The 14,254-nt window shown below is 43.1% G+C and overlaps 1 protein-coding gene across 6 annotated transcripts in view; it reads left to right on the forward strand.

The window, feature by feature from the left end:
• ATF6 (activating transcription factor 6) overlaps window positions 1–14,254 on the forward strand; it is a 343,590-nt gene that overhangs the window by 174,069 nt on the left and 155,267 nt on the right. For 5 of the 6 annotated variants that reach the window (XM_050963199.1, XM_050963202.1, XM_050963201.1 and 2 more), the window contains 2 exons: window positions 138–202; window positions 12,525–12,639. In XM_050963199.1, coding sequence (XP_050819156.1) covers window positions 138–202; window positions 12,525–12,639 — 180 coding nt within the window. The remainder of the gene's footprint in view (window positions 1–137; window positions 203–12,524; window positions 12,640–14,254) is intronic. The other variant, XM_050963200.1, reaches the window with a different exon arrangement.

The raw sequence follows: 14,254 nt of genomic DNA on the forward strand, positions 1-14,254 counted from the left end.
CTCAGATTTGTGATGCAAAGTAATTCGTACTCACCAATTGTTGGCGACTTGGTTTCATGTACAGTATAATGTTGAATTCAGTGAGACTGTTTGTTGATTTCCCTTTTGTGTGATGTGATTTATTTTTCCCTTTTCAGAGCTCTACAGGGGAAAATGCAGATTCTCAGTTGATCGCCATGCCAAACACAGACCCCAGCATCAGGTAAGGTAGGACAAATCCTGTTCATCTGGATTAGCGGTGTTTAGATATTCTGTTTGGTTATTACCTTACACTTACCTGTTCTCTTGCCCACCTCTGAATACTCCATCTGGCTCTCATAATTTGCCTCAGACTTCATCTACCTGTGCTGGCCAAACTACTGACTCTTATTAAACTAGTGTATTTGAATCTTTCTGTTCACTCTCTGGGGCGTTTAAGTTGGAGAGACCCTAGTGTTATGGCTCTTTCTTCTTTTCCTCTAAGGTTTCTATCAATGATTCTTGGAGTCCTCCTCTCACTCCACTGAGTCCCCTCCTAAGAAGAGAGAACCTTCAGAAAAAACCATAGGGCTGGTCTCGGTGAGAAGTCCATCCATTAATCCAGTCCCCAAGCTAGGAAGATGCCTGGAGGACTCTCCAGGAATATTCAAGTGCTCAAGAAGGCTACAAAGTGTAGTAGCTCCAATAAGGGAAGGGTTTCTTCTCTTTGAGAGCATTTCAGGTACCCTCATCATGAGAGAGAAGGCTTCTATGCTAGAGCCAAGAAAACCTAAAACAGACAAATAGCTCTCTCATCTCCTACTGATCTTCCCTACCCACTCTCCTTTGGAGGAAGGGGAGTTTTAAACATCTCCTCCTTTGCAGGATCCAAGACAGCGAGACCAAAAGCAAATTGACAAAAAGAAAACATGTTTTATTGGACCAAAAAGATATTGTCTCACCCACCTTGTCTCTCTAATATCTTGGGACACTGCAAAAAGAAAGAAAGAAAATATCCTTTTTAAGAAGGCCTCAAAACCAAACCTAGCCAGCAGAGTTTCTGATTGTAGAAAGAAGGCAGGCTTTCTCCTTTTCCCTTACGTCAGGGAAGGAGCCACTTCACCCAGTTCATAAGGCCCTTACCTCAGAGCCTTGAGTCTGAGCAGGCAAAGTCTCTGGAACTAATATCAGGCTTATTGATTAAAAGAATAGCCAGTTGACCAACTACACTTGTATTTTGTTATGAAAAATGTTCAAGAGACCAAACAAGCAAACTTAGCCAATTTTGTTGCTAAAAGTAAACTGCAGTACAGTATAGGAAAGAAAAAGTTACTATATTACTGATCCTTCTGGGCAAGTGTTTCTCAAAGAGTGCCAGTTCACATTACACAGAAGATGTGGTCCCTAAATAGGTCCCTAAACTGCCTATATTTACAGTAGACCTGAATATAAGTTAAAAGCACTCTATACGTCACCCAAGACTAATCTTCACCAATCAGCTTGTTAGCTTCTTTTTCTGGTACCATGGCATACCCCTTATCTCTTGTTTTTGAATACATCATTCCAAACCAGTTGGGCCATGAAGGCACTCCTTACCTGTACCAGGTAGAACATAAGAACAGCCATTACTAGTTCAGGCCAATGGTCAATTTAGCCCAGTATCCTGTCTTCCAACAGTGGCCCATACAAGATGCTTCAGAGGGACTGAACAGAACAGTGATCCATCCTCTTGTTGTCCACCCCCAGCTTCTTGAAGTCAAAAGCTTGGGAAACCCAGGAAATGAGGTTGCATCCCTGACCATCTTGGCTAACAGCCTTCATGAACTTATCTAATTTTTTTTTAACCCCGTTGTTTTTTTGGCTTTCACAACATCCCCAGGCAATGAGTGCCACAGATTGTTATGTGAAGAAGTACTTCCTTATGTTTATTTAAAATCTGCTGGTTACTAAATTCATTGGGTGACCCCTGGTTCTTGTTACGTGAAGGAGTAAATAAATCTTCTTTATTCATTTTCTCCATGCCATTCATGATTTTATAGACCTCTGTCATATCCTCCCTTAGTCGTCGTCTTCCAAGCTGAACATTCCCAGTCTTTTTAATCTCTCCTCTTATGGAAACTGTTCCATATCCCTACTCATTTTTGTTGCTCTTCTTTTTATATTTATCGACATTGAATATCATCTGTCATTTTGTTGCCCATTGACCCATTTTTTGGAAATCCCTTTGTAACTCTTTGAAGTCAGCTTTGGACTTAAATATCTTGAATAGAGTCATAGGACTGGATGTGACCTTGAGAGGTCATCTAGTCCAGTCCCCTGCACTCATGGCAGGACTAAATATTATCTAGACCATCCCTGACAGGTGTTTGTCTAACCTGCTCTTAAAAATCTCCAATGATGGAGATTCCTCTGTGACACTCTATACCCCAGGGAAGTGCTTTGTAACCCCCATATTCCTCATCTATATATAATTGTGATATTGCATATAAAGCATGCCATGTGAGGTATCAGGGGAAAGGTTATGATCTGCTGAAACCCATTGTCCCATCTGGACATGTGTATCATTAAGGCATATAAAATTATAAGAATTGTGTTGTATAGTTTTCACTAAAATATACTGTGGGTTTGGAAAGCACCCAGATACTAGCTCTCCAGAGACAATGACAAGGGAGGTAACCAACGCCGGGTGGGTGCTGACCAGACACCAACAGCCATTGTCCAGGAGAGGAATTACAATTCTCACTCACAGGAGACACACGGGGGTCTTGCTTCATGTTGTGACTCAGCAGTGCTCACCAGACGTGCCTGGACTTGTGTTCCCCAAGCACACAGACTAAGGATATAAAACTGAACACAGTGGCCCCTTGCTTCACCTTTTCTCCTTCCTCACCTATGCTGAAAACAACAAAGATGCTCAGAAGACTCCAACAGAGGAGACTGGCCCAGGTTTCAAGCATAACACCTGTGTCCTATGAACTACAATATCTGGTGGGGTGAGAAAACCGCTTAATCTAAATGTTGCTCAGCCTAATAGGGTTGAGAGTTTAGACTGCTTGTATTTTATTTCTTTTGGTGGCTGACTCAGACTTCTTGCCTATCACTTATAATCACTTAAAATCTAGCTTTTGTAATCAATAAACTTCTTTTACTGTTTATCTTTAGCAGTGAGTTTGCCTGAAGTGTTTGGTAAATCTGCTCAGGTTTACAGAGGCTGGTGTATGTCCATTTTCCATTGATGAAGTGGTGAACCAGTCAATAAATTTGCAGTGCTCGTCTTGAGCAGTGCAAGACAGTGTATTCCTGGGGTAGAAGATTGGGAGCTGGGGGGATTTGGCTGGTGCCTTTCTCTGTGTGATTCATGAATGGTTCTGGGAGCATTCATGCAATCTAGCTGGGTTTGGGGCTCCACATGCAGTTGTGCTGAATGACAACAGCACCTAGAGGGGTTTGCTACTTGTCACTAGCAAAGCATTGTGGGAGACAGCCCAAGTTGTAGAATTAAGGGGGCACAGCGCTTCCACTATCCCAGGCTACGCCTTTGGGATCCCGTCACATCCACTACCTCCGTAGGCAGTTTATTCCAACCTAAACTGACCTTGCTGCAGTTTAAGCTGATAATTTTCTAATGCCTGCAAATTTTAGCACCTCACTTTTTAGCCCTTTTTCCAGATCATTTGTGAATATGTTGAACAGTGCAGGTCCCTGTACAGATTGCTGGGAGACACTGCTATTGACTACTCTCCATTTGAAAGCTGGCCATTTATTCCTACCCTTTGTTTCCTGTCTTTTAACCAATTACTGATCTGTGAGAGTTTCTTTCCTCTTATCCCATGATTGCTTACTTTGCTTGAGAGCATTTAGTGAGGGACCTTGTCAAAGGTTTTCTGAAAGTCTAAATATACTATATCCCTTGGCTTTCTGTTGTCCAGATGTTTGTATACCCCCTCAGTAAATTCTAATAGATTGATAAGGCATGAGTTCCCTTTATAAAAACCATGTTGACTCTTCCTCAGCAAATCATGTTCATCAATGTGTCCGAAAATTCTGGGTTATTTTTTTTACTATAGTTTTAGCCAGTTTGTCTGGTACTGAGGTTAGGCTTACGGGCCTGTAATTGCCAGGATCACCTCTGGAGCCTTTTTTCAAAATTGTCATCACATTAACTATCCTCCAGTCATCTGGTACAGAAGCTGATTTAAGCGATAAGTTACACACCACAGTCAGTTGTTCTGCATTTTCACAGGGTGAATACCATCTGGTCCTGGTGACTTATTACTCTTTATCAATTTTTTCCAAAGCCTCAGTCTGAGACAGTTCCTCAGATGTGTCACCTAAAAAGAATGGCTCAGGTGTGGGAATCTCCCTCATATCCTCTGCAGTGAAGACCGATGCAAAAAATTCATTTAGTTCCTCTGCAATGGCCTTCTTTTCCTTGAGTGCTCCTTTAGCACCTCGATCATCCAGTGGCCCTATTGATTGTTTAGCAGGTTCCTACTTCTTACATACTTAAATTTTTTTGCTGTTAGTTTTTGAGTCTTTGGCTAGCTGCTCTTCAAATTCTTTCTTGATCTGCCTTCTATTTTCTATTTTAAGTGGGATTTAACTTCCAATTTTTAAAGACGCTTTTTTGCCTCTACCCTCTTCTTTTACTAACTTTTTAACTGACTTTTTCATTTTTGTGTAGTTCCCTTTTCTGAAGGAAACACTTATGTATCTTGATTTTGACAGGGTTTATATTTGCTAGTGCCAAATGCTGTGTTTAGCTTTGGAAGGTATTATGGGAAGTATCACTGTTGATAGAAGTGGGCAAGAGTGAACTTAACTTTGTGCTAACATTCATATATAATGTTAATGTGAGTGTAATACTGTGATGAAGTGGGAATTTTCTGTAATATTTTTGTCACTCTATGTGTGCCTCAGTTCCACCTATATTTTGCATTGCTCCCCAGTGGGGACAAGAGAACTAAGTTTGAAACTGCCTGAAGTCATTTGCATAGGAAGAAGGAGGTGGCATTGCCACCTCATTAGGCAAGAAGGAAGATATATTAATTGGTATTACTTCCTCGTCTACTCACCTTTCTCAAAAGATGCTGCTCCAAAGCTGAGGGTGTAGCCCTGATGCTGTGGATCTATGACAGTTGAGATGCTGAATCAACCCATAGTATTTTGCAATAACTGACTTGCGGCAGTAGAAACAAGGCTAGTCAAAAGAAACATCAAGAAAATGGTGTGTAACCACCACTGTGAGACGGTCATCATAAACCCATGCAAGGAGAGAGGGTTAAGTGTTGGAGAGTTCAACAAGGCACAGCTTATTGCCCGGCTGGAGAAGGATGATTGGACCAAGAAGTTGTTTCCAGACACAGGCAGGGTTCCCAGAGAATCAGAGAATGACACAGGCAGCATCAAGGCATCCTCAAGACCTGGTTCTCCAATCAGCACGGTGTCCTCACAACCCAATTGCCCTAGAATAGATTAGAAGTAGTGGGAGTTGGAGCTAAGAGCAAACAAGCTAGCAGATCGTGAGAGGCAGCAAAAATATGAAGAATGGTGAAAACATCAGGCGAAGCAATGAAAGCATGACCCTGAGATGGAGAAGCAGAGGAGCAAGAGGTCCCATAGAGGAGTAAGTGGTGAAAGACCCCAGGATGCTAGTTCTTCAGGGAGCCTAGACACCAAATTGTTGCCCCAGTTTGAGGAGGCAGGTGGAGATATAGATGCCTACCTCACTGCCTTTCAGAAGGCTTACAACCTGGTTGACTCCCTTACTTAGTTCCAAAGCTATAGAGGCATACAGCCAGATGGGCACAGTTGATGGAGACTATCAACAGTTCAAAAAGGTGTTACTGCTTAAGTTTGCATTAACACCTGAGGCTTATAAGAAAGCGTTTCAGGGTGTGCAAAGGACCTATGGTGTAATATATATGGAAGCCACCATGCTGATGGGAGTATATCTTCACAAATGAAATCATAGAATCATAGAATATCAGGGTTGGAAGGGACCTCAGGAGGTCATCTAGTCCAACCCCCTGCTCAAAACGAGACCAGTCCTCAACTAAATCATCCCAGCCAGGGCTTTGTCAAGCCTGACCCTAAAAACCTCTAAGGAAGGAGATGCCACCACCTCCCTAGGTAACCCATTCCAGTGCTTCACCATCCTCGTAGTGAAAAAGTTTTTCCTAATATCTAACCTAAACCTCCCCCACTGCAACTTGAGACCATTACTCCTTGTCCTCTCATCTGCTACCACTGAGAACAGTCTAGGTCCATCATCTTTGGAACCCCCTTTCAGGTAATTGAAAGCAACTATCAAATCCCCCCTCATTCTTCTCTTCTGCAGACTAAACAATCCAAGTTCCCTCAGCATCTCCTCATAAGTCATGTGCTCCAGCCCTCTAATCATTTTTGTTGCCCTCTGCTGGACTCTTTCCAATTTTTCTACATCCTTCTTGTAGTATGGGGCCCAAAACTGGACACAGTGCTCCAGATGAGGCCTCACCAATGCCGAATAGAGGGCAATGATCATGTCCCTCGATCTGATCATGTCCCTACTTATACATCCCCAAATGCCGTTAGCCTTCTTGGCAACAAGGGCACACTATTGACTCATATCCAGCTTCTCATCCACTGTAACCCCTAGGTCTTTTTCTGCAGAACTGCTGCCTAGCCACTCGGTCTCTAGTCTGTAGCAATGCATGGGATTCTTTTCTCCTAAGTGCAGGACTCTGCACTTGTCCTTGTTGAAGCTCATCAGATTTTTTTTGGCCCAATCCTCTAATTTGTCTAGGTCCCTCTGTATCCTATCCCTACCCTCCAGCGTATCTACCACTCCTCTAAGTTTAGTGTCATCTGCAAACTTGCTGAGGGTGCAATCCACACCATCCTCCAGATCATTAATGAAGATATTAAACAAAATCGGCCCAAGGACCGACACTTGGGGCGCTCCGCTTGATACCAGCTGCCAACTAGACAGGGAGCCATTGAGCAGTACCCATTGAGCCTGATGAGATAAGGGTGCCGGTGGAGGATTTGTATAAATCCTTGACAAAGCCCTGGCTAGGATTATTTAGTTGGTGTTGGTCCTGCTTTGAGCAGGGGTTTGGACTAGATGACCTCCTGAGGTCTCTTCCAACCATAATCTTCTGTGATTCTATGATTCAGTGTTGGTGAAGTTGGAAAACTCAGAGATGTGTTCCCATGAGCTAAAAATGTAGTTAGTGGACAGGAAGACTAAGGGGCTATGTAATGCAAGCTCATTGGGAGATGGACAGTTGGTCTGAGTATGAAAAGAGATCCAACGGGAACTGGCCTAGGCATCAGTCCTGGGACTGGGAACCAGTAGAGGTACCCAAGAAGTGGGATTCAGGTAAACCCACAGTGGGGGGAGCAGCTGACCCAGGTAGCCCCTGCTAAGAGATTGTAGAGACCTGAGATGCAACATTTGTAGAAAACAGGGCATAATGCCTAAGGATTGATGAAGTAAGGTTTGCCCACGACAGAGAGACGCACGCATACTCTGTGGAGCCAAGAAAGCAGCCAACAGTTCAGGCTCAGATTGTGAATTATGTGACAGAATTTTTGAAAGGGAAGATAAGAAACAGCTCTGAACTGTGGATTGGAAATGGTAAATTGACTGATTAGAAACTGTGCTGTAAGAATCATGGAAGCGCCCAGTAGAACAGTTACCAACGTGATGAGAAATATGCTGGATCATCTATGGATAACAATTGTGAGTTTGAACTTCCTTGGGTCACTGAGTAAAATGACTCTGCTTAGTTTGCTGCCAAAGAAGGAAAAGATATGAGAAAGTGGGAATTTTCTGTATTATTTTTATGACGTCTGTGTGTGCCTCGGTTTCCCTGATATTTTGCATGAATACCTTGTGGGGAAAAAAGGACTAAGTTTGCTCTCAGGGCAGGCTGAGAGATATACATGTATGTGTTTCACTTAGCTGTCTGAGCCAAAATGGGTCATTAAAAAAGACCAGCCGAGGCCCATTCTGAGAAGACAGTGGAAAACCCAATCACCAGGACATTGACACCTAGCATCCAGCGACCCAGTAGAGAAGGGATTTTCCTCACCTCTCAGCAGAGAAGCTGAGCATAGAGCCCAGCTTGAGAACAAAGGATTGAAAGGTGTGAAGTGGGGGATAAGTGTTGGATTCTGGAGGAAGTTCTCACTTGGGAACTAAGACGATGATACGGAGAGCAAAACACAGAGCCTGAACACGAGTGCACTACAGTTTTTCTGGGCTCGGCTGACCAGAATGGACAATGCTTTAGCCTTTATTTCTCTGTGCTAACCAATGGACATCCTGTGCTGTGTTCTAGTGGAGTAATACAGGCTACTGTTTGACAGTGTTGTTTGAGTCACTGCAAATACTTGCTGAGGTGCATTAATCCCTGAAGAGTGGACAAGTCTCAAGCAGGAGTCTGTCTTAGTTAGACTTGCTGAACAAAGCTCACGGGTGAAGCAGGAGGGCTGAAGCCCAGAGGTTCAGTCAAGGAGGCATTGAGGCCACTGTTGTCTTAACAGGCTAGCGATCCGGAGTCCAAGGGGTTCTGCAACCCATAGCAGCCAGCATGGCTTCTGGTCTCTTCTCTCTCTCTCCTGTTCATATAGCCTCGCCCCAGAGAGGGCTCCCTGATTGTACCCAAGCTGTTTGGGCTGTAAGCGCCAGACTGTCCCTTAAAGGGGCACCCCACCATAACGCCCAAGGAAGAGATGGAGGAATGAGACCCAGTAGACTAGTCCCTCTTGAATTCTTGAAAGTGATGTTTAAAAGAGTCTCCATTACGCTAGGAGTCTAAGCCTAGCAGACAAAGGAGAACAAGAAAGGTCAGAATGGATGTGTGGCAGGGCAGGAGTAAAACCCCTTTAAAGCCCTGCCAAAATGCTGGCTACAGCCTGCTCTCTGGCCAGTAGGCCAGGTGTAGAGATGCAGGTACTCAGCAGGGAGCCCAGCTGCAAGCCCTAACGAGGGCTGGCTCAGACAAACATGCTGGGCTAAGTAATGACAGCTGGGCTGGGGCAGGAGAAGGCTATAAAAGCCCTGGGCAAATCTCAGTGAGGAGGCTAGCCTGGGAGGAGACAGGAGGGCAGTATCTAAGTCTCCTTGCCAATAAGGAAGCCTCAAGGGCCAGGAGACCCTGGGAAGGGTCTGTGGGGCACTAACTGTTGGGGGATCTGGGAACTGCATAAGCACTGTAAATAAAGACAGTGGGGTGCTTCAGCAAAAGAGGGTGTGAACACTCTTTATTAAACCAGCCTAAACACAGGATGCAGACACAAAAGTAGGAGAGCCTGCGCCAACCCTGTGACAGGAGGATGGACCTTTTTGGGGGGAAAAGCTCAAAATGAGACTAAGAAAACTATGTTCTTTCCCTTGCATTTCTTGTGGGAAAACAGGATCAATCTGAATGGGAAGAGCCAGCTACAGACAGATATTCTGAAAAACAGGCTCCCAAATTCTGTCATTTCTCCTAAGATGAATAAGACTCTCCAAATTCCTTACACAGTAGACAAAGGCCTACTATTTTCCTGAACACAAAACCAATAGGCATATTGAGGCATCCTTCAGAAAATGTATGAAGCTTTAACTATTGTCCTTCAAGTATACATCTCTTCCGAGGCCCTCACAAGGCCATCTGGCTTAGACAAATGACTAGAATGAATCTAATAATGAGTCAAGTCTGTACTCCATAAGATCTCCCTGGCAGCCTCTTATATATTGGAGCTTCCGTGGATGCTCTGAGAGCCTCATCCAGCAGTGGTGTTCAGGAGGCAGTTCTGCCTTTGTTCCTGGTAGTGAGTTAACCAAGAAATCCATGTCTTTTTTGTGGAGACCTTGTAGACACTGCCAAGCTGCCTTTTACCTTGGTCCTGACCTCTTCAGGAGATGTCCAGGGAAGGAGAAGTGTCAGAGTCACAGCAGTTCTATAAAGTGACTGTGTCCTAGAACTTGTAAGATCCCAAAGAGCAGGTTTCTCTTCTCTCAAGCCTCCAACAACCAGATGCACTGAGCCATACTGAATAAAATAAAGCTGCTGTCCCAGACAAGACAGTAAGAGGGAAGATGAGAGATTTCCCTTGCTCTGCTCTATTGTATTTGTATTGCCCAGGAGGCACAGCCTGTGGGAAACTATAATATATCTAAAGTCTCTCTACAGATGCATGGAAAATTCTGAAGACTCCTGGTATGGAACCATGGAAGCCTTGTATGTGGATGGCCATATGACTTCCTGGCCTATCCAGATCAGGAACTTTCATTGCAGGTTCCTTCGTTTCTGCTACCAGGGGTGATGCTGGTCTCTGTCTTTCTCAGTCAGGGGATGGCTGCTTCTCCAAAGGAATTAATATGGAAAGAAGTGACTGAAAAGGGCAATACAGTCTGGTGGGAACCACGTGAATGTGAGCTCCCCCAGTGATGCTGTGGCTGAAATGACTAACATGATCAAAGGATGCATAGCCGGGGGAATATCAAGCAGGAGAAAGAGATGATTTATACCTCTCTATAGAACACTAGTGAGATGAGTAGTGGCATATTCCGTTCCCACTTTAAAAAGGAAGTTGCCAAATTGGAATGGATCCAGAGAAGAGCCACAATGATGATTCCAGGTCTGGAAGACCTGTCTTACAGTGAGAGACTGAAAAAGCTCAGTCTTTTCAGCTTGTTCAAGAGAAGGTTAAGCGGTGACTTGATGAGGATCTATAAGCACATACACAGGGGAAGGGGTGTGTTAGATAATAAAGGGCTTTATGGATTTCCCCCCTCTTCCTCTACTACATGCTAGTAGAAGGTGTATTTGTGCAATCAGTACATACACCAATGTATCAGACTTCTCATCCATTCATGGCATGGATTTATCATGAATACAGTTACCTTCTATGGTGGTGGTGGCCTGTGATGACTGAGAACACTGTAGATATTAAAAAGAAATGCTGCTTTCCTTTCAGTGTAAGGCCTGATTCAGTAAAAAGCAATGTGCAGGTTCTGAAAATTCCAGTGTGCTTGGCATTTGGATATACACCAAAGTCCTTGCCTTTGCTCTTGTTCAGCAGCCCTCACTGTGAACACTTAAATGCTGAAAGGCAGGGGGTCAATCCTCTGGGGTTACTTAGAATCTGCCATCTGTATTAGTGTGGTTCCAAAACCTCTACCTGCAGAGCTTTGGGAAGTTCCCATGGATTCTGCTGGTTTTGGATCAGAGGCTAATGAAGAGGTTGGTCCAGAGTTTGAAGAGTGTTTATTCTGTTTCTGATCCAGATTTAGTATGTTTTGTGAGGAAGTGCTGAACCTGTTTATTTTGAGGAATATATTTTCTCTTTTCAATTTGTTTTATTGTATAATATGTTTGTGATGTCTTTTATATGGTAAGACAGATACTATGTCTCAGTGCTAGTGTCATGGTCCTATTATGCTTGCTGCTTATTGCTATTTGATATTAATTATTATTATTATTTGCTTACACCTTCATTCCAATTGAAGGGGGGACCACTCCCTTAATAGTCTAAAATGCTACCATTTCTTGCTTCTAGCTCCTATGTCAGCCCATCCTTCCTCCACTATCAAAAATAATATTTCTAAAGGTTTGTTTAAAAAAAACCAACATACCCTGCCTGGGAAATTAACCCCCACACCATGAACTTAATATGTTATGCCCACAGCACTTTCTTATCACCTAATCTTCAGCCAGCCCTATGACAGGGTGGGATCCTGCTAGGCTAGCAGTTGCAGTGCTGCTACCAGTACAAACAGTTGCTAGCAGCAGGAGGTAGTGCCACATAGTATCACAGCAGAGAGACCACTTTGCAATGTGTTTGTGCCCTGAGTTGCATAAGTAGCACACTTTAGAAATATAAAACCAAACTAATCCATTGCTTCCATTGCACTTTAAACTGGGTCAGTAAAAGCAATGCCATCATCTGAAAATCCAAGACAATTGCATCTACTTATTGACTGCAGTGCTGCTTTGTGCCAATATGCTATGGTATTACCACAGCAAATACTGCCAGCAGGTGATGTGCCACTAAAGCAGAACTTCTTGAAAGTTAAGTTATGCTGAAATCCAATGAATTGTATAAATCAGTCCCTCAAATTAGAGAACATATTTACTTGTTAGAAATAAATTAGGGAAAGCTTTTGGTAGCAACATGTCATGGGAGTTTCTCACTGTCCTACCAGAGCAGTTAGGCAGTGCTGTGAGAGTCAGGCAAGCAGATATTTTTGTTCAGAATATTTTAAACATGCTGAAGAGAACTCTCATCCCCAGACCCGTGATAATATGTAAATCTAAACTTGCAGAAGAGTAGTAGCTAGGATTCCTAAGTTCTGTTCTTATTCCTGCCGCGGGTTTACTCTTACCTAATGTTCATATAAATGTTCTTAGTGCCAGATTTTCAAGAGATTGGCATCCAGCAGCCCTTATTGTATGCCCACATGTTCGTACTCTCTATCACACAACTTCCAGATGACAATTGGAGCTGCTGCATGCTGAGCTCTTTGAAAATCTAGCCCTGAAAGATGGTTCCTCACTTAAGGTTCTTAACTCTCCTCTCTATTTCAGCAGGAACTCAGGGAATGAGCTTCAGGTGTATTATGCCTCTCTGAGAAATTACCAAGACTTCTCTGAAGCTATTCACAGAAGGGGGGATACATTCTACGTGGTATCTTTTCGTCGGGTAAGTGCAACACACATTCAGTATTGAACTGGTAAATGGGGCAGTGATAAAGATCATGATGATTCAGCATTTGGTCCTTGAGTTAGGGGAGGAGTGCTAGTCCACAGTTGAAGTTGAAGCTAGTTTACCTTTTTAAGTGTGATTTTTTTCAAAAATCTCGTTTTACTTTAAAAAAAAAATCTACCTGAAATTGCACATGCCACAATTCTTTTCAGGATAGAAGTTGTCTGGAAAGTCCGGGATGAATCACACAAAGAGTTTCAAAGATACAAAGCTTGATTTTTTTTCCTTGGTGTTCCCTTTTTTACAGATGTTTTCTAAACTGTTTTGGTTACTATATTTCCTAATTCATGTGGAAGATTCACTTCATCTCCAAGTGTCATTACTGACCGGAAGTGTCTTTCATGGGATTTGAGGAGGTGCTTGCAGCAATTATGGAGTGGTCACTAATGAGATGAACCTAAGTGCTGAATGGATATGGTTGTTTCACAGCTTCTAGTTGTTCTCAAGGTGTCACAACTGGGATACGGCTAGTCTTGTGTGGCTGAAATGATGGTATATTTCCATAGTTTAGACCTTTTTAGGAAGGTTATAGGGTGGCACTCTCATTTGGAATCCCAGACTTTCTATGGGTCTTGTGAAAACTGCAGCATTGTTTTCATGGTTTTTGGATAAAGCAAATGATGGATTTTTTTCTGTTTTAAATATTGGTTAATTTATTTATTTATTTTTGTCTATGGCTATTACTGAATAAATCTTGGTTGCAAACTTAGCCCAAAGGATCGCTTGTATTGTGTCAGTGCAGGGAAGGTTTTCTCTCTTTTGAGGACTGCCAATAAATCCATAGAATGTAGTTTAAATCTGCCGTGCACTAGAACAGGATTGCACTGTTGCTGAACATTGATCCAGCCCCTGACTTATGCTGGGATCAGTTTAATTGTTAAGCATCAATCTTTCTTAAAAAGCCAGACATTTGTGAGCAGACTGACTGCTCTGCATTCCAGCTGGTGATGGACGTTATCAGGTGATAGAGGAATAACTAGTCTTGTAAGTAAGCTCAAAAGGTACCATTTCTGAGTTTCTAATAGGTTTGCTGTTACTGAAAGGCCAAGCCTGATCAGTGAGGTTAAAAATCAGATTGCAGATTCACTTATCTGCAATCTGATTAGTAACCACTAGTTCAAGGCTTCCCAGCTAGAGATTCATACCCTTCAAGGTGTAGGTAAATCACCAGTGGTAGTCCTTAGTATCTACCACATTTCAGTAAAAACTGTTCACACAGTTCTCATTGGGCTGAATGTGACCTTTGCTATTTCACAGGCTTTCTGGGGGACAGCTATGCTCTTCCAAAGGCTGTCATCCTGTTCAGTTTTCCAGATGTTGTACTGCTGCTTCTGCTGATTGCAAAGGGAAGAGCAGAGAGGGCCATTCAGAGGGTAGGACCCATATAGCCAAACACAGGTAATATTAAACAAGAAGACGTGTGCTAGAAGTATATTGAAAGCATATGTAGCACACATCTGTACCAAGGCTATTATTAAAGCCATCCAGGAGTGTCTGTATTGTCCATGTACCTCATTGCACTAAATCTTACAAGTGCTTTGGAATAGCGTGA

The sequence above is a fragment of the Gopherus flavomarginatus genome, chromosome 7 (assembly GCF_025201925.1).
Source record: "Gopherus flavomarginatus isolate rGopFla2 chromosome 7, rGopFla2.mat.asm, whole genome shotgun sequence".
In the NCBI taxonomy this organism is placed as follows: Eukaryota; Metazoa; Chordata; order Testudines; family Testudinidae; genus Gopherus; species Gopherus flavomarginatus.